Genomic DNA, 21,559 nt, shown 5'->3' with positions numbered 1-21,559 from the left:
TTAGAGATAGCATACCTCGCCTTGGGGGATACAGGGTATCACAAGTTATTTCAAATATCTGAAACTACCTCGAAGTACAGCAACACTAAAATACATTTTTGTTGGTTAATGTTACAAAATCAAAGTTATCATTTCCACTTATTAATTAAATCCACAAAACGACTTTTCACTTTAATTGGCTGCAACACTACATAAGGATCGCCGACAGAGTAACATGACAATTTGTGAAGCACCTGTGATATTCATTCTAACACGCAGTGACTTTCTGGGGTACCTTGCCGCTACTTTGGAAGGGGCGGCTGTGACAGCCGGCTGTACCAGTGATAACAGAATTCCATATGTGGAAGAGCAGGTCCCCTGCAGCTAATTTGCCAAGTGTCTTACTGCATTGTAGGAGAGTCTACACAGCAACCTCATTGTATTTAAACAGTGTTCCCAAATTCAACTAAGAATATATTACCCAGGGTCACACACAAGTAGATGCTCAATGCAGACCTGCAGGACTGAGCTTTTAACGATGAACAAAATTTCTCAGCTAATGATGGCCACACACGCTCAGCAATAAGGGCACATTATCCGGATATGGTCACGTGTACACCAAAATAAGACACCTGAACAATTCAGAACAAAATCAGCCTCACTCTTAAATGTGGTTGATGGATATCGGTCTGTGTTTGGTCATCTAACGGCTGCACTAACCAGAACATGTTTAGTCTAAGATCTTAAAAGTGATAGGATCAGTGTGTGCAGACAGATTTAGAGGCATCATTGGTGGTGAATATGTGGAGAAGATGTCAAAAATAATGTATCTCTTTCTAATCAGGGGTTTGGGGGGAGATTGAGATACCTGTTCAACTTCAACAAATGTAACGGGCTGTGTTTGATATCGTGCATTCATTCTTCGCTGTCTTATATCCATCCTGTTTCGGACCGAGACCTCTTTAGTAATGGGTTGGGAAAGCTTGTTAAATAAGGCCATCTTCTCAGCCAAAGACAGAGAGGACGAGTCCGGTTCCTCAGGGATACTTTCTTCTACATTGGTTTCTTTAGCTACTTCTGTCTCCGTCTTGGACGCAGCTTTTTGGTGTGCAGACGCCTGCAGACTAGATGACGGGACAGAGAAAGGTGGACATAAATGACACACACGCATACAGCTGTCTTTGCTCATCATAAAAATGCATGCATTTAAATATACAAACACATGCTGAACAAATCAAACACCGCACTAAAAGTGTCAGCAGCGAGTATACAACCTATTGCACGCAGAGATCATTTACAAGACTTTATACCTATTACACAGAACGTTATCAGTTTCTAGGTTCCCGATCGCCCCCTTTAGATCTATGCCATCTCAGAAGACACGAGAGGTCTTCTAGTACCATCATGCTAACAAAGTGGCAGTACATCTTGTCTATACACAAATATTGTCTGATTCCAGCTCTGTGCCCGGGAACCATTAGATCCAGTTCCAGGTCGCATATCCCTTAAATATAAAACTAATTTGGGTACAACTAAAGAGTAGTTCTATTTAAACTGAAGAGTCCAGAAGAGACACATGATCTAAGCATTTAAGGACAAAATACAGTCACCAAGTGCTTAGAAATAGGATAGTTATTTTGCCAAGGGTTGAAGCAATACACAATCTAAATTAAATGAATTGCCCTCACAGTGGAGTGAGAGAAGCTTAACCAACATTCATGAGAATGTGCAAATCACCAGCTGACTGGAGACCAGCGACATCACTAACACGGTACCTCAGTAAGTTTACAAGGCACAAAATGGCTGCCTCCACTCTGTGTAAGCTACAGACACACACTGAGAGCCAACTAAAAGCTAGACTCTACATTTGCTGCCGAACATGGTTCAATTGTCATGTCACCGTTTCAGACTCAAAAATGGCTTACAAGCTCAAAATGTGCATCAAAATATCTGTATAGTGATGCAATAAATATGAATTTTGTTCAATTAACCACAGAAATGTGTTCATTGGTCAAAAAGTAAATTTTTTGAGAAATGTTATGCTGCCCCTTCCACAATTGTTTTGAACAAAGAACCATATTTTTATTTTAGACCAGGCCTGGCTAACCTGTCTCCAGGTGTTGAGAAACTACAAACCCCAGCATGCTTTGCCAGTAGATAGCCAGTCAATAAGCTCTCAGGGCATGCTGGGACATTTTAATTTCACAACACCTGGAGAGCCACGGGATGGCCAGACCTACATTATATTTCATTAATTTCAAGTAAATGCTGGGTATGCCTCCCAGGTCTTATAAAAGGATATCCAGGCTGCACCTCCCAGGGCTATTGAAGGAAACGTTTAGCTCATTGTGTGCAAACATTAACCAAGGAATAATTATTCTTGTAATAAAAAAAGAAAAGAAAAAGAAAAGAAAGGATTTATTTCCCAAAATGTTCCAATAAAACTGTTCTACCCCATTTTAGACAAAATAAATTATAGGGTGCGTTTTATGGCCTGGCAAAAATTCAGGTCACATGGTTTTTCATTTCAAAGTGATGGAAGCCCTAATTCTTACCGCTCAACTACATATGCAGGTAACTACAAACTTTAAGAATGGAAATAAAATATTTCTGCTGCAATAAATTTTCTTTTTTCCATTAGAATGAAGCCAAAACTTTCATTTAAATGCGAGCCAGCCACAAAGGAACGTTAAAATGATAAGAGGCCTTCCTGATTAGATCACGTCCATGGCATCCTTGTCTACGACTGTCATTTCTCTGTAATCTCGCCTCTGTGGTAACTGAAGGGAGATCACCAAGTGATGCTGACTGCACATCTGAGGTTTTCCAGATGCAAACTAGGGTATTATTTTATGCAGGTGTTCCTATATGTCACAATATTTTTACTGGATGTGTAATCAGAAGGTGCTTGCGTTAATAAAATGTAAATTATGAAACAAGAAAAACAAGGATTGCTAATTATGCAATATCAATACTTGAGAGAAATTATATATATATATATATATATATATACATATATATATACACACACATACATATATATACACATACACACACACACACATATACATACACACAGTGTATATACACAGTAATACACACCCACACAAGTTAGGTAAGCTTGTAAACTTCTGGATGACAAGGAATGCTGGGATTTGTAGTTCCACAGATTGTCAGTGTATGCAGAGATGGTTAAACATACTGGTCCGTAGCAGCTGAAAAACCAGTCTGCCTCTGTTCTGGCACCTAAGGGGGGGGGGGGGGGGGGGGATTCAATTAACCACCAAGTGCCGCCGGAGCCTCTCAATCTATGACTCAGTGGCAATGTTCAGCCTAAAATTGACGCTTATTTTTGGCCACACTAAATGAGCCGAAATTCCTCTACCGTAATAACCGTAAGCAGGAGCGCATTGAGTGAGGCTCCGGAGGCATTTTGTGGTTAATTGGGGGGTTTCTGTACAAAGGTATTCCCCCCACACCACTCCAGAAGATAGCACTTAGTCGAAGTTATGGACTCTCCCACCAGCACTTGTTTGTCTACTATAAACTCTCATGCTCAGCACACAAGTAAAGTATTTTTTCAGATAATGACCACATTCATATAGTAGGATTATAATTGTTCTCCTTTAAGCGTGAATCCCATTAGAATTATTGAAATCTGTATTTCCAATTAAGTCTGTTGGCTTTTATCATATCATGGTGGCAGGGCCTATGCAAGAAAGACAAACTGTAGTGTTTTCTTAAAGCATATAGTAAGTATTTCATTTTGCCTGACAGTATATGACAGGAACAAGTTGTGAAGTTCTTGTTTAAAGAAGAAACAAAAGTCTAAATTTAGTGTATGTAGCTTATTATCATATTGTGAAATAGAATAATTTACCAGTCATCCTCCATGTGTCAGGCTTCCAAGGGTCATTGTGCAGTGGTTTCCTGTGTACTGCTTTCCAAATTAAAAAAAACTCAGGAGTAGTAATTTATGCTCCTCCCCCTCTACCACATATCACAAATGAGTTACACTCATGCAATTCTGACTGTGCCAGAGAGAGGGGATGAATTAAAAGTCCTGTGCACAAGACTGTCACTCATTTGTCACATTAGAGGAGGTGTATTGACAACAGCTTCTGCCTGTTTAAAATCGGGAGAGCAGCAGTCTAATGGAAACAGCACACAATATAATCATCATTTATTTATATAGCGCCACTAATGCCGCAGCGCTGTACAGAGAACTCACTCACATCAGTCACTGCCCCATTGGGGCTTACAGTCTAAATTCTCTGACAGACAGACAAGGGTCAATTTGTTAGCAGCCAATTAACTTACCAGTATGTTTTTTGGAGTGTGGGAGGAAACCGGAGCACCCAAAGAAAACCCACGCAAACACGGGGAAAACATACAAACTCCACACAGGTAAGGCCATGGATGGGAATCGAACTCATGACCCCAGTGCTGTCAGGCAGAAGTGCTAACCACTTAGCCACCGTGCCAGGATTTCAACAAAACTATTCTAAAATTCTATCTAAATTTAATTTAAGCTCTTCTTTATTAACTCTATAGCATCTGAGCATTCCATTTTTCATGTGTCACACCAGGGAAGAAAAACAAACAAAAAAAAAAGAACACAACACAAACCATACAGTGACACTTACCCTTTTGTCAACTAAGTGACAAATTATTTAATGCTATCTACACACAAATGACCAGTCATCATCCACATGCACTAGCTGTTAATGATTTTAATATAACCCTTTAAACAATTTAAAGGTCATGCATCTGCAATATAGAAATGGTTAGAGTGTAAAACTGCAATAGTTGGTGTTATTACAAAAAGTTCATTAGCAAGGCATCGTTTAATTTGGCATGCAGGAAACACCCCCCTTTAGTACCTGATACGGTGCACAGAACTCTTAGTTACAGTGGGACTAGGGAGCCTGGGGGCTACAGTGTGTGTAGTCACTGTGTGTGCAGCAGGGCTAGGCTTGCTTTAACATTGCAAAAGGGAAAACAGAAGAATAGCAAGTGAGTGATATGGAAAGAAAAGGGTAACAGAATGCAAAATGTAACTAATACAAAGCGTGAGAAAACGCAAGTATTTAGCCCTAACAACAGTTATGCAGAGTGCAAGAAATGGAATAGAGGAAGAAAACTCACAACTTACAACAAACTTTCCACTGGTGACTTACAGAATGGTACAGTCCTATATATTCAGGGGGAATATCAGTAGTCTATTCGAGTATAACCAAGGAAGACACCACTGTAGCTGTTGCCACGTGATCATCCTCGTAAAATAGTTTTTAAAGCATTAGGGCTTAGAATGTTTACATTCTATTCTGCTTAATATGTCCTGGTATATATGTCAAATTAATTGCTGTCATAATAAGTGAAATATCTAAAGCAGGGTTATTGTTTAAACCCCACACTTTCAGCTAACGTCTTCTTTTAGTGAATTACTACGTAGCTACAATATCTTCAACTCAGAATTCAGAACGCACAGCATGTACTTTATTTGGTGTGCAAGGAATGAAATAATGACACTTTTCCTGGAAAAGCCCCCACTACAGTGCAGTTGAAATGATTCATGTCTTAATTCCCTTTGGTAACATCATGCCTCTTGCTCCATATCCATCATTGTGGCAGACACGAAGTGCCCGGGTCCCTGAGCTACATGTATTTCATACTCCTCCGGCTAAATAAACTGGGAAAACAGCCTAAATCCCAGCACTAGAACACGCTTTCACTGTGCCAGCACTTACGTCGCTGCAATCACCACTTCTTCCGTAGTGACTGGCTGTGTGCGGGACCTGTCCTGTGTGCGGCGAAGTCTTCTATCCACGGCAGCATTTCTAGAACGTGGCTTAGTGGTTTTTGGGTCCAGAGGTTTTTCCATTTCCTGTCATGTAAAGACAACAATGGGAAAAAAAAAAGCTGTTACCGGGAAAAGTTACGGTATTCGCATCTTTACTTTATCAGTGATTACTCAGCAATCCAATTAAATCCGGTATACAGGTTATGTAGTGTTTAGTTGGCACAAGCACCAACATAACCAGGAAGTGCTGGCAAAACAGATAATACCACAGGAAACTGCAAACTGTATCGAGGATACAGTAAATATTTTGAAGGAAAGATGATAACAACCTGCTCCTGGTCAGTACAAGACTACTGTATCCAGAAAGACGACAACACTGGATAATAAGTGTCCCGAGGTATTGTGGGTAATCACCTTTTAACTTGTAATGATTCTAAGACTGAGCACTATGGGTGTGTAAGAATAGGTAAAAGCAAAGGTGATAAAGATATGATTGTTCCAAATTGGACAATAAAACAGATGCAGACAGACAATTGTGACTAATGCAGTCAGCCCTTTTTTTTTTTTTCCAGCTTTTAATAAATGCAAATACATTGTATTCTTCGTTCACACAATATACCTTCCGCACAGTATTGCCGATCATACTTGTGCCTAATAAAGGATGGTTATAAATCACAATTTTATATGAATAGTTAATTTAGCAGTCACAGTCATAGTAGCATATTGTAGTATGATCATATTACAGCACAAGATTGGATGCTATATTGACCTTTGGATAATGGTGCAGAGTGCACAAATCCTATTTTCATTTTTAGCACGTAAAAACACAGAACGTTCTTTTTACAAAATCAACAATTGCTTCCCACTTAAATCAAGAACTTCATCACAAAACAAACCCCACCTGGAATTAATGTTCAGACACCAAGGGGTAATTGTATTAAGGTCTGATTTCTGCAAATCAACGATATTCGGCCACTTTGCAGGCAAAATTTAAAACAGCAATGTGTTTATAGGCAAGTTTTAATTTTTGCGTGCAAAGCCGACGAATATCGGTGAGTTGCAAAAATTGGGCCTTAATACATTTACCCCCAGGACTGCTAAATGCAGATTCAGGATTTTAATTAAAGTGCCCCCTTAATCCAGTGGTTCCCAAACTTTTGCAGTTCGCGGCACGCTTAGAGTCTCCATAATTTTTTCAAGCCACCCCTCCAAAATAATTACTGAGCAATCCTGTTTTAGAAGTAGTTGGGTCAAAAAAATGTAATAAAGTAATTAGGTCAGGACAGAGATACTTATCTAGTTGTATGCAAAAATGCCCCCGCTGCATCTAGGCACGCTGTCCCCCCCCCTCTGCCCTCTCCCACGCCGTCGCCCCTCTCTCTGCCCTCTCCCACGCCGTCGCCCCTCTCTCTGCCCTCTCCCACGCCGTCGCCCCTCTCTCTGCCCTCTCCCACGCCGTCGCCCCTCTCTCTGCCCTCTCCCACGCCGTCGCCCCTCTCTCTGCCCTCTCCCACGCCGTCGCCCCTCTCTGCCCTCTCCCACGCCGCCGCCCCTCCTCTGCCCTCTCCCACGCCGTCCCCCCTCCTCTGCCCTCTCCCACGCCGTCCCCCCCTCTCCCACGCCGTCCCCACCCCTCTGCCCTCTCCCACGCCGTCCCCACCCCTCTGCCCTCTCCCACGCCGTCCCCCCTCCTCTGCCCTCTCCCACGCCGTCCCCCCTCCTCTGCCCTCTCCCACGCCGTCCCCCCTCCTCTGCCCTCTCCCACGCCGTCCCCCCTCCTCTGCCCTCTCCCACGCCGTCCCCCCTCCTCTGCCCTCTCCCACGCCGTCCCCCCTCCTCTGCCCTCTCCCACGCCGTCCCCCCTCCTCTGCCCTCTCCCACGCCGTCCCCCCTCCTCTGCCCTCTCCCACGCCGTTCCCCCCTCCTCTGCCCTCTCCCACGCCGTCCCCCCTCCTCTGCCCTCTCCCACGCCGTTCCCCCCTCCTCTGCCCTCTCCCACGCGTTCCCCCCCGCCTCTGCCCTCTCCCACGCTGTTCCCCCCTCCTCTGCCCTCTCCCACGCTGTCCCCCCTCCTCTGCCCTCTCCAACGCTGTCCCCCCTCCTCTGCCCTCTCCAACGCTGTCCCCCCTCCTCTGCCCTCTCCCACGCTGTCCCCCCTCCTTTGCCCTCTCCCACGCTCCCTCTCACTCTGCCCCGCGCCAGACATAGAAAAAACAAACACAAACTTACCAATCCGCGCAGCGTTGGGACCCAGCATGCTCCTCTCTCACGCAGCAGCTTGTCACTGACAAGCTGCGTGAGAGAGGAGGATGCTGGGTCCCGGCGCTGCACGGATTGGTAAGTTTATGCGTTTATGAGTTCAGGAATTGAACTCATGACCCCAGTGCTGTAAAGCAGAAGTGCTAACCACTTAGATCAGCACCGAATCCATTGTCCTGCACTGCTCAGCAGCCAGTAACTGAACCAACTTTTCTGCACTGCTCAGCAGCAGGATCTCCTGAGCCCATTGTCCTGCACTGCTTGGCCAATGATCAGTGACCAATGGTCACTGCTAATTAAAGACCATCAACAAAAATTTAAAACAATCATCTGCTTACAGAAGAGATGGATCAAGTCCTTGAGAACGTTTTTCATTAATACTGTAACCTCTCCAATCTATTGGAATTCTGCTCAAACCTCTTTTCTCCCATTAAAAAGTTTCTTAATTACAAGTACAATATATTTTAAAGTTACAAGTAGCGACATCTACATCAATGTCAGCAATTGGACATATTCTACATACCCTAAACAGAAGCCTCTTTGCAGCCACGCTCAGCTTTGCTCTTTCATCCACCTTTGCTTCATCTGTGGGAAAAATAAAAAGCGCAATATGCAGTTAATGCACGCTAGCAGGGGTCTACATATGCACAATATATTGCACTCCCTAATTAAATCATGCCAGCAAAAATCACCAGGGAATTCTGAGATTATATAGAAACAAAAGGCTGTAACTCAAATGTTTTATGTATATTACAGAAGTCAGAGGGGACTGAATATCCACAATGAAATACAGTTTGTGGTGCCTCATTATTCCTCAGAATTAGGAATCCCTGCGATTTGTTTTCACTGAAAAGTGTGTAGGGTTTGTCATATAAATTCACTCCAGAGGGGACAAAGGAATACAAAGAAATGAATAACTTAAATCAGAATGGGAAATCATATTAAGATAGAACTGAACTTGCCTTCAGTTGTCTGCATTGGTGGACGAAACGTTGCCCTGTGGAAGATATGACCATTAGAAAACAGTCTTGTTTCAAAAAAATGCAATAAGGCTAATCATAAAAGTCACAAAATTCATGCAACACACAAGAAAAAAGGACATAAAATACAATGTAAAACAAAGAAATAAAAGTGAACAATGAGTGCTTTAAGATTTTACATCGCACTCGTCAGTTAGCAACACACAACTACAAAGTAACGCAGTGCTCTCATATCCGAAAGCCATATTAAGAGTGTGTGTAAACCCAAGCGAAGCCGTCTATGATGAGAAAGGCCAAACACACAAAAAGCTACATCCACTGGGTTGGTGCCTAACCACACTAACATGCCATTCAAAGCATAATCCTAGCTTGTATCTCCATTCAGTACGTATTTACGGGTCTGGCTGCCCATTCCTGTGCGTACCTATCGGTTTCTTTTCTCTCGGCTGAAGTTACAGGTTGAGTTCTAAATCTTTCAGAAGTTTTCCTATTGTCCCCAGGAGAGAAATAGAGTCTTGGCCTTCGCGGGCCTCTTTCCTGCTCATTGGAGGCACTCATATAAACACCTGACTTTGGCATTTCAGCCTTAGGTTCACTTTGTAACCAAGATGTAGGTTATGTGAAAAAGAAAAGAGAAAGAGATAAGTAAAAGAGAGATAAAGTTCTTTAAAGAAAACAAAACTATTTCAAATCTCAAAACGACATGCAAAAGAGAGAGAGACAAAGAGAAGACAAAAAGCATTCCAAGTGTGTAGTTCAGTGTAAACATTAAAAGAGTGAAAAGGTCTAATTTTCTCACCAAACAAGTGCACTTTAGTATATAATGTAGGTCGAGGACGTGCAGGGGTCACACACAGGATATAAAAAAAACACAAACTAAATTTTCAAACATCACCCACGGGTCGGCCTTTTTGCTCAAATTTGCGGTCTCCAAAAAGGCACTCCTAAGCTGAGCCACAGACACCTTAGTGTTGACCGTGCCGGCTTCTCCGTTCTCAATGTGGGAATTTTCTTCAGTGCCTAAAAACACCATCTCTTTTTCTTCTTCAGGATCCTTCGGTTTGAAGGCTTCCTGCTTCTGTGCCCCGGTAGAGTCCGACAGAGAACGTGCAAGCATTTTATGCTTGATGGTTGAGATCTCTTTAGGTGGCCCCAGGGGTTTGGCTAGAAGTAAGGCCGACTGGCTCTGCAGATACAGAATGGCTTCAGTTTTTCCCATGCTTTCAGGGGTCTTGTTCTGAGGGGAAACACTTTGTGAAATAAATGGAGGTTGATTCCTCTGTCCTGGTACTTCATCTGTTGTCCTATTGCTGGCATTGGTGGAAATATAGATCGGCTTTTCATCAAACGAGCCATGTAGTTTACCATTACTAGTCTCTGATCTGAGGGGATCAAGCGTGCTGGTCAGACCTTGATACACCTGACGCGATTTCTCAGCATTCACCTCATTGACAGCTCGAGGATTTTTTAACGAGGTAGTAAACGCCGACACCATAACGTTGTCAGACTCTGTCCGTGACACTACTTTCGGTGTTCGAGCAACATTGGCTGGCTGGATGTAGCCATGGATCGGTTGGCGCACCTGGTTTGGCGATTTATAAACCCTATCGAAGGCAGAGTTCTCTGACTGAAAAGGCATATAGTAGACTGGGGCAGCGTGATGTTTCTTTTGGGTAGAGGTCTCTGTGTCAAATTTTGGACTCCCATGCATGTTCTCATCTCTCACAAGTCTGTCTCTAACTTTAACTCTTTAAAAAAGAAAACGAATTAGAATTCCAGACTGTATTAAATGTAAAGGATTAGCAAAAATGATAAATGTAAAACACAAGTCAAGGACAGCTATTGAAAAAGAAAAGTACGATGTTACTAGGAGATGCAATTTGAGAAAGTGATGACCGTTTAAAGGGAACATTACAAATCCAAAATATTGTACCACAACAATAGGACAGGTTCTTAGAAATGAAAGCCCTTTGGCTATAGCTTGTAACGGTTTCTAGTAAATCACATTTAACCACCAGCCATATCTAATATAAGAAACAGATTTTTATCATATAGAAGGGCCAATAAGAATCCGAATTCATGAATGCTGTTTGTAATGGATGAATAATATCAATTTCACCCCAATGAAAGCAATGAAAACATTGTTGACTACAGCAGTGAACTCCACAGCATAGATGTTCTTTGAGTGCTGGTAACCAAATAGGGACTTCTACCATTACCGTTTGACAAAAGCCAGAGCAAGATCCATTGCATTGAGCTACAACACAATATATACTATGTGCACCATATTACTAAATAGACCATCACCTTGTTAAAGCACCCACTACACTGACGAGTACACCCCTCAAAAATGCAACAACAGCGAGAACATGCCAGGGTAGTCTGGCCACCTAACAGACAATTATAGCAATTATAAATGACAGGATGGAGGCAGACTGGGATGTATCTTCTAAACCCTTCTATAAATATTTCTTGCAGGAATTATGGGTCACCACAAAGAGGCACCAGGAGCCATCAAACTGTATACAATACATGTACTACTGTTCAAAAGCACATAAGTAATTTTGGAGTCTAAGGGCTAAATTTACTAAGCTGCGGGTTTGAAAAAGTGGGGATGTTGCCTATAGCAACCAATCAGATTCTAGCTTTCATTTATTTAGTACCTTCTACAAAATGACAGCTAGAATCTGATTGGTTGCTATAGGCAACATCCCCACTTTTTCAAACCCGCGGCTTAGTAAATCTAGCCCTAAAACAAGGTTATGCGTCAATATTCTTTCAACACAATGTCACAAAGGATAACGGCACATCAGGAATCATTGTACTGAAGGGAAACAAATCCTACCACTACAATTCTTTTAAACAAGTCATAAATAAAATAGACTTGTCACTTACACACACATAATGGTAGCAGACATTTTGTGGGTTGAAACAATATTTAGCCAATCAATTTACTAGGAACTAGTGACATCACTGACACAAGGCACAACCACACCTTAGTGATGTCACTAGTTCCTAGTAAATGGATAGGTTGCATGCACAAGAGTATAGGTTCACAAAATGGCTGCTGCCACACAGTGGACTTGATGGAACAGCTAACTGTATTTAGTGGCACAATTAAAATGAGAGGTGGATGCCATTTCAAGGAACACTGTAAATTATAAATGATCAGGCAACATTTTTATCTTCCCAAATAAAAAAACAGGAAAGTGCCTACCACTTTATTTCACTGCACTGGCAGAATGTAAATTGCAAATGGTCTAATAGTCAAAGGCATTACACTCACAGCAACTAAATTAGGTTTTCCCCGTTTGATACCACACTACCAAAAATAAACAGCTTTGAAACAAACTACTGACCTTTCCCCAAAGTTCACAATTTCCTGTTTGGGATAATCTCTGCGGCCTATAGCAAAAAATTGTGGTCAAAATAACCTTTAACACCTCTCCTGTCATTTGTATCATTGAAACTCATCTGCTTCCCTAATGGGGCCAGCTGTGGTTGGCTTAGATCCATCCAATATCCACAAATAAACCCAGCTGTGTAACCCTAAAGTTTCCTTCCCCCACCACACTTTCCTTGCAGGTACAAGCGAGCAAATAGCAAAGTACTTCTGAAAACTAGCGTATGTCTGTTGCTACTAGTTAGCCAGACTGCTGTTAAATGTATTCATAAGAAATGCTTCTTTATTTACGCACCACTACAGCATAATATACGTGTAACAAAGCAAATACTAAGTAAAGGACCCCCCTTTTGCAATAAAGGTCAGCCAAATTCTCACTATGCAGCCACTTTCAGCGGGCTTCAGAGTTGCCACCTTAGCTGGTATTTTTCTGGCTGGACAGTAAAAATGGGACTTGGAGACAATTCTGAAAAGTATAATTATAATGGCCCTAAACATTGATCCTCTCTTGAGTATGCATTAAAACGGTTTCATTAGAACTTGCATTTTTATAATGAATATTTGAGAAATATTAATGTAAACCCTGGAGAGATTGTGGAGTCTGAATGCCAACGGATGGACTCCACAATGATTCAGTAATGTTTCCCAACGAAGGTTGACAACTCATCTCTTTAATAAGGGACACATGGACTAGCTTCCACTATAACAGGGAAAATCAACAATGCTAAACAGCCAAAACTAGTCAGTATGGAGCTAGTACTCTGAGGGGAGGGAACACAAACCGTGCCCCCCATCTTTCCAAGAGGCTACCAAGCTCTTGAAGATAGGGACCCCTAGAAACCCCTGCTCATTATACCCCCCATAAAATACACTACACAATTTTCAAAGCAGCTTTAAATGAATAAATTAATCTCCAAATCCCTTGCTCACATTTTACTTTATATTTAATATGCTCTTCGTGCTTGCTGCACCAGTGCAAAAAAACAAGAAACATCCTAACACTCACTAAAAGTAACCACCATTAAACGATCAAAGCTAGAATTAAACAGGATTCTCCTTCACCACCAGCAAGACACAAGCAGTTTCCCATCCTGATCACTTGTCATTGGCCGGCAGTGAAGGATGGTTGCAGATTATGATCATTTTGTGGTGGTCATTTGTAGCGAGCAGAAGGGCGATTGTTTTATTGGGATTTTTCAAGCTTGGGAGGGGGGGGGGGGTAGATTTTATTTTCCGTTTTGACTACAGCAGACCAAGAAAAAATGGAAATACTTTATCTTATATTTAATAAAGTGGTTTAGGATTTTAGGGAGTCTGAATTCCATTAAAAAGTGTATATACACACATACATTTTTGTTTTATTTTTTTACTTTTGTGGTATTATTGCCATGGATCTTAGGCATACTTGCCAACTCCCGGAAACTTGCTTCAGGGAGTTGAGGGCGTGACTGGAGGGTGGAAGGGGGCGGGGCGAAGCCAATCGCGTCATTTTGGCCCCACCCCCCCAAAACCGTACTGTACGTTGCAGGGGGCGGGGCCAAAATGACGCGATTGGCCTCGCCCCGCCCCCTCTAAAATGGCGTGATTCACCGTGATGACGGTCAGATGACGCGATTCTCTGTGAAATATTGGATCCGGGAGAAATGCCAGCTCCCCCGGGAGCCTGACCCGAATTTCGGGAGTCTCCCGGACTTTCCGGGAGAGTTGGCAAGTATGATCTTCGGGATCCCTGTCCACTGGGTTGACAAAGCTAACACTCCAGGGATGCCAATCTTTTTAATTACCGTGACCGCATCACTTTGCAGTGTGGGGTTGGTAGTCTCTAGGTGGCATGCCAGTTTTGGCGCCCACCTCCCCCTCCACGTAGAGACAACAGCCCTGCACTGACCAGCCTGTGTTTTCACAATGTAAGATATATACATACACACACAGGATGTACAATTGTTAGAAATGTCACCACCCTGTATTATCCTGTAGTTTCATTGAGCAGAACAATAAAAACACACTGATAACTTCTAAACATTTAGGACAACATTTTAAAAAGCATCTTTATATGAACTTCTTGTATTCAAACTTTTTCCTACTCAGACATAATCTTTAAACAGACTTAAAAATGGTTTAACAATGCAAACAAAAAATAAAATACAATCAAAAACATGTTATAAAGGTGATTAGCCGTGATAAAAACCAATAAGTTAGATATCTGTTTAGTCTTTATCCAATACACAATCTGGCCAATTAGTTGTGCAAGGATAGTGTGGTAGAGGAAACAAACAGGTGCATACGTGGTGCTTCAGGGCTTTACTGTGGTTAAGATGATGGTTACATTTGGAAGTGGTTAAAATTTGGCCATCAGCAACCGAATTACGTAATTAGCCACAAAACCACAAGCTCTGGTACCTGGAGGGCCAGCTGATGAGAGACGCTGTGTCCCCATCGGAATCTCTCTGAAGGAACCATTCTGGTCTAGGCCTGCCTGCACTGCCGCATAAAAGAAAGAACCTTAAACATGTTCTACAAAATACAATGCCAATACTTTCTACGGAGATTACATAGAACACAGCGGACACTCAAATCCTAAAAAGCAGCGGAGCAGGTGTTGTCAAACTTAAATTACAGTATTTGTTGGCAAGAAAACACAAGTGGCCACAATAGGAGACCTGCTTATCGTAGATAACTTTCCTCATTTCCCGTTGTGTCACTGGAGAGTTTTGGGAAGGAAGACAGCCTTACCATTTATCACAAAATAATGCCAGAACATATGCACACATGAAGAAAAAAAAAAAAAAAAAAAAAGACAAAAGACAAAAATAAAGTGCAGATGGATATAGTTAGCCGATAATGGACAGCTAGTTTATCATTGTAGGCAGCCAGTGGTGTCAAACCACGAGTTTGAGGCCAAATTACAGCAGGGTTGGACAAAGTGTAGACAGCGAATCAAACGTAGGAGCCAGCAGGATAGGTTAAATAGCCAGGAAAGAGGGATATATCCACTGACAAACAGTTCGGTCTCCCACAAGTTAGGTGTCAGCAGCCTCTATATAATGGGAACTCTGACCCCAATTTATTAATGGAACAAATGGTGTATTTTTGACACAGTGTTTATTTGTCATTCTGTCTGTCTGGCCGTTACTAATAAATGACAATAGCCTACAAGTATCTTTTGGACTAATTGTTTTCAAACAACCATTGGCACTGGCTTGTGTGTGCCTGTATGCAAGGCATTTGTTAATTATATAGACCAGTGGATCCCAAACTTTCTCAGTTCGAGGCACCCTTAGTGTCTCCATAATTTTTTCAAATCACCCCTAAGCCATAATAATCACCAAGCCCTCACCTTGCTTACCACTGGCCACGGCACCCCTGTAAGATTGCTACGGCACCCCAGGGAGCCACGGCGCACAGTTTGGAAACCGCCGATATAGATTACAGGCAAACTCCCATTTTAAATTTTTCACGATTTTTCCCCATCTTTCCCAATTCATTTCAATGGGCTTATTACTCCGATTTTACACTCCATTTTCCTGCATTTTACAACACAATATGTAACCAGACACCGTATTTTGTAGTATCAGAACACAGCAGCGTTTTTTTTAAGTGCATTAGTACAGTAGACTTCAAATCTCCACCTCCCCATCCTCAAGTTAACATTAATTTACCATAAAGATGGATTTTTGGCATGAAAGGACCAACATTTGCAGACATTTTACGTGCTGGAACAATCAATAACACAAAAATCCACTGTGGACAATTACAAACAGTGTTATCCTCTCCCCTTATTTTACTTGAAGCTTTGAGAGTTTACAGTTTTCCTTTGCATCACAATTTTACACCAAAATTTGCCTTGTCCTCATAATATTGTTGCTGCAATGCTTCCAACATCTTCTGTGACAGTGTCCGTGTAAGGCTGGGTACACACTACAGGTTTTTCACCCAATTATTGGGCCAATCACACGATAAACAACCGTTCAGCCCGATATCGCATTAGTGTGTACGCTCAAATGATGAATGATGATCGTTCCAAAGCACATGGTATATTTTTTGCATTTTTAAACTGGACTAAAAATCTCTTTCAACAATGGAACAATGTTGTTCCAGTCCTGCAGTGTGTGCTCACTCACGATCAGCAGTGTCCATAGATCTCTATGGAGAGTGAAGAGTCACCATCTTTTCAGCTGATGGTTATGACAGATGAAGAGCACAGATCTTAAGGTAAATTGTGCAAAACGTTAATAGAGTATACACAGGAATCGGCGTGCCAATCGGGACTTTGTCGTTTGCAAATCGTTAACAATTTCATACCAGGCAGAATTCTGTTGTGTGTACACAGTCTGCACTGGGTTTTTCAAGTATTGCCATCATTTCTTTTGGGTAGTCAAGACACCCATGTTACTTGTGCCTATGCCAAACTCCCTTTTCAGAAGTCCTCTCTGCCTAACTCAAGACTTCCTGAAGACAAATGAAACATGAAAATGTGCGGAGAGGAGAGAAATTACCCACTGTAAAGAAAATGTGTCTTATTCCATAGCAACCAAACATTTGCTTTAATCTGAGAGTCTGCTATGGGTAACGTCACCATTAATACAGTTACCTGGGGCACAGATTTCATTGTTCCCCTGATGAGCAGTACTAAAAAAGTTCAACTAGGAGGAGTAGGAAAAAAAAAAAAATGGAAGAACAGAGTTCCAACACAACATTGCCTCTAACAAGGCGGCCCTCCGATCCTTTACCGGCAGCTCCTTCCCGGATTATTGTCAGATCTGTTTGTTATAGCTTGCAACACTTGTTTAAAGTGCCTGCTGATATCTTATTTCAGATAGGTGTCTCTTAATATGATTCACAGTGTTTCAGGATGCCCATTACTGATCTGAACAGCATAATTATAAATTCACTGTGCAGAGCTGCATTCAATATGTTATTCCTCCATAAACCCCACAGATTCTTTTATTTGCACAAGAAGGAAAAGTTCCTTATGTCAGCTGCTGTACGGGTCTATGCATTACATTGTACTAATGAAGCCTTCACTTGTGTTTTGTTTTTAATCCAGGTATGCAAACAGATAACATGTTTCACAGGACAAACTACCTGTATTGGAGAAAAGTCAATGCAGAACAGACCACAGCTGCACATTAGGTAATTGTATTGTGGTCACTGACTGCTTAATGTTACACAAACTATGAAATGTAACATGACCTGTTAGAACACTGAATTTCATTGCGGTGGCTGGCTTGGGAGAGGCAGCGGACTGAGGATGTATAATGCTTTACCTCCCTTAGAGCTTTTCCAAGATTTGGAGAGGTAGTTTAAGCTTCCAATAAACATTCAAGGTTTCAGATTTCCCAAAATTGAAAAAATGCACAGCAGAGAACAAGTGACTAGTTCTCTCCAGAATACAAAATCTCTTCCCACGCAGGAGTCATTAGCGAAAATCGTTCTAGTTTCCATAGATACACCAAACAGGGACCGAAACAAGAAACCCAACAGGCTTGCAATCTAATGACGACGGTAAAGATTTCTGGCCTAAACGAAATACACTTACAGAAATGATTACATTATTACTTATTATATGCTTGGGATTTTTATCGTTAGTCTCTGAATCCAGCAAGCTCTGCAAAAAAAAAAAAAAAAAGTGATATGAACACCCACAGCATCGTATGAAGGAAAGAATTAAAAAACTGTGGCAAACCCTTCCCCAAGCCATACCAACACAACACACAACCTGCACTCTAATCCACCCAACCATGCTCCACGCAGATAAACCGTACAGATTGAGGTTCAGAGTAAAAACAGATGTATGCAACACCTGTTCTTACAGTTACTGCCACACAAAGTAATGAGGGGGTAGGAAGAAAGAGCCAATAGACATGATCACCAAGAGTTTCCTCTACCTTATTTAGTTGTCACACTGACAGGACAAACAACTATAGGTTTCCGCAAATCGGAAGCCAGTTTTCCAAAGTATATCAGATAAAAGAAAACCACGTAGAGTCTCCTAATGTAAAAAAGGGAATCACACCCAATGTCTAAAAATGCTCCATAAATTACTTGTATTAAAATTGTATTAAAATGGGCTTGCAGTTCATGTACTAATCACTGCACATACGGTCCTCAAAATGTGGTTACACATAGAGCTGGGCAAACAATTACTATGGTGTAATGCAAAACCATGAGCAATTCCTGCATATCGCAGATCAATATAGCAAATGCATAAATAAACTAATGACATTAAATAAGGGAGGGGTATAAAAATAAAAAAAATAGTCAGCGACTGATTGGCGCTCAGGAGAACCACCCAAAGTTACTGATTCAAGCTGCAGGACTAACACAGCTGTAATTATTGAGAGCACACTTCACATTTAATATAATTAGGTTTTATTTATGAAGCATTATGCAGTGTTGAAAGCTATGCTATGCGGTGTTGAAAGCTTCTAAGTACTCTTGTACAGGGCCCTTAATACCCTTTAATTCTGTTACTTAGAGAATTTTCAAATTGTACAGCACTACCTAAAATTGTTGTTTATATAAATACTGTAAATAGTAGGGTCACTGTAACATAGTGAGCAGGTGTAATTCTAGGTCAGCCACATAGGATTGACCATTCAGAAGCTTACTATAAAAACGACACAATCAGGATTTAAAAACAATTGTAAAAAAAAACAAAACAAAAAAACAATTCCTATTAAAAAGTCCCTCCAGACACTTATTAATTAGCTTATATTCATTGGTCCAGAGTAAGATTGTGAACAACAGATTTAAAAGAGAAAAACGCAAAAGTACTGCAGTTTATATGATAGAAACTAATATATTGAATATATATGACCATTATAAAAATATAGTTTTGTACCGACAGTGATTAAATAAATCCTTTGTGAAGTACATCCCAGTTTCTCATGAAAGAACCAAGGAATATAGGGGATATGGCATGGATTTACAATACTTAGAAACATATGTTTTCTATTAAAATACCATCCGACACCACTAGCTAAATATTAACATATGGGATACTACCCTGCTTCACACTCATTTCTGACCTGGCTACATGTAATATATAAAAGTATTAAGGTGCCAAGACACACAAAGTAAACAATTAACAGAGAAACCTATTTATCTCCTATACAGCATGCACTAATTGCCCAGCAGGTATAGACCTGCCTCATAGGTTTGCCATGTATATGACATTCCCACAGGGAACAGCTCTAACAATTGACCTATTAAATTTGGATATTACAATAAAGTATCTGAAAATATAAATTAAAAGCTACATTCTATAATACACCAGTGGTGTCAACAGATGTATAAACAGCTGTGAAATATATATATATATATATATATATATATATATATATATATATATATATATATATATATATATATATATATATTTGTTAACCTCTGACATCACTAGTCAAAGATAATATCTTTCACTAAGGTTCACACAGTGTGTTAACAGTACTTCTAGCTTCTCTCCTTCATTTCAGTCTCCTTAACATTAACCTTATAGGCTTATTATAGGCTTATATAGATCTTACAGTATCGTCTCTGAACCTGGCCCAGCCCCCTCACCCCTGCATCATCCTGTCACAGATAGCGTCAATCTCACAAGACATCTGTGTAACATAAAAAGGAATATATGCACATACAAACTTAAACAAAAAAACGTACAAAAGAATAAACCAAAACATCACAATAGTAACAAAAAAAATAAAATGCTTCAATCTCTTTGTATAAAACCACTAAACATGTGCTGTAAGACAAAGCACCTTCTGTGAAATACAGATAATAGAAGTCACATCAGGGTACTATGACATGCATATAAAAGAACTTCCCTGCAGCTTTGTGCTTTTATAAGGAGACCTTAATATGTATAAACAGGGATTTGTGATGTCATCCATTAAAATGCGCAAGAACTGGCATCATTACCTCAGTATTCATTAAAAGACGTGTATTATAAATGAATAATGTACCCACAACTGTAAGATCATCATCAATATGAGAAGTCTCCTTGACTTTATCTGTATAAAAAGTACTCTGCCTACAGACCCAATGCTATTATATAGTCCCAGTGAGATGTAATTAATATATCTAAAGAAAGGGGGGCATTATCCCATATATATTTCACAGTATGGAGAGCATTATGCCATTATTTACATATTGTATAATTTGAGATATTTAACTATAAAATGTGTATGTGAAGGTTTTCTTTAGTTTTTAAAGGATTTCCACAAGCTATAATGCAGAGCTAGATAAACTGTGGGCTCCAGGACACCATAGTGACTATAATATATAGCCTGCCCACCCCAGGGCCCCCTGTAGGTCTTCTGTCCTGACTGCAGCATTACATGCCTAAGGCGGGCCTTTCACTGAGGGAGTGAAGTTGCTGATGAGACGACCTACCAGACAATCAGAATGAATCAGCTGCACTCTGATTGGCTGCCTGACTGTCACTCACAGCACTGCGGAGCTTCTCATCTCATGAGAGAGACATGATCGAAGACTCAGGTTGTGAGACTAAGCTTGGCACCGCACAGGGGGGGGGGTCATTTGTCTTAGTAATGACTTGCACCTACATTTCGGTTCTGGCTGCTAACTGTTGGAGCAATTTGTTAAGTCCTGATATAATGTATACTAGGGTGTTCTTGTGATTTCTTAGAAGTTGGTAACATTTCTGTTTCACAGATTTCAGTGAAGAGTCTTGGATATCCGAATATTTTAATCATATCCCGAGCCAGCAGATCCGTGGATGAGGCAGTTATGACTGATGGATTCTGCAAACCCCAACGCAATTTGGCATGCGTGTCCAATCACTAATACACATTGTTATTGGCGATGTTACAGCGGGTAGATTTGTTTACCAACTACCTTCATGCTATTGTATGGCAGAACACTCCAAACACTGCCTGCATAATTATAAATATATTAGGGATGTGTCAAGTTTTATCACAAAATAAGAGAATTGGAATTTCAAATAAACAGATAAAAGAAAGGAGAAAAAAAAATGGCAGCCAACAAGAAAAATTGAATGTATACACATTTTGCATGTCACAAGTCAATATATAAGAGTCAATCTGTAATTGGCAACACCTCAATTTCAATTACAGAATTTTATTTTCGGGTCCCTGCAAACCAAGGAATCAA

General features: G+C 40.9%; 1 protein-coding gene across 4 annotated transcripts in view; it reads right to left on the bottom strand.

Annotated features, from left to right (window-relative positions):
• The window catches only part of SVIL (supervillin), a 158,243-nt gene that overhangs the window by 54,331 nt on the left and 82,353 nt on the right, over nt 1–21,559 (bottom strand). For all 4 annotated transcript variants that reach the window (XM_075212021.1, XM_075212023.1, XM_075212022.1 and 1 more), the window contains exons 7-14: nt 14,825–14,905; nt 9,921–10,769; nt 9,446–9,616; nt 9,004–9,038; nt 8,565–8,626; nt 5,730–5,866; nt 4,863–4,958; nt 848–1,103 (exon numbers count right to left, since the gene is read on the bottom strand). In XM_075212021.1, coding sequence (XP_075068122.1) covers nt 848–1,103; nt 4,863–4,958; nt 5,730–5,866; nt 8,565–8,626; nt 9,004–9,038; nt 9,446–9,616; nt 9,921–10,769; nt 14,825–14,905 — 1,687 coding nt within the window. The remainder of the gene's footprint in view (nt 1–847; nt 1,104–4,862; nt 4,959–5,729; nt 5,867–8,564; nt 8,627–9,003; nt 9,039–9,445; nt 9,617–9,920; nt 10,770–14,824; nt 14,906–21,559) is intronic.

This window comes from Mixophyes fleayi, chromosome 5 (genome assembly GCF_038048845.1).
Source record: "Mixophyes fleayi isolate aMixFle1 chromosome 5, aMixFle1.hap1, whole genome shotgun sequence".
NCBI classification, from domain to species: Eukaryota; Metazoa; Chordata; class Amphibia; order Anura; family Limnodynastidae; genus Mixophyes; species Mixophyes fleayi.
Note: the sequence above shows the minus strand (reverse complement) of the source record. Positions and strands in the feature narration are given on the sequence as shown.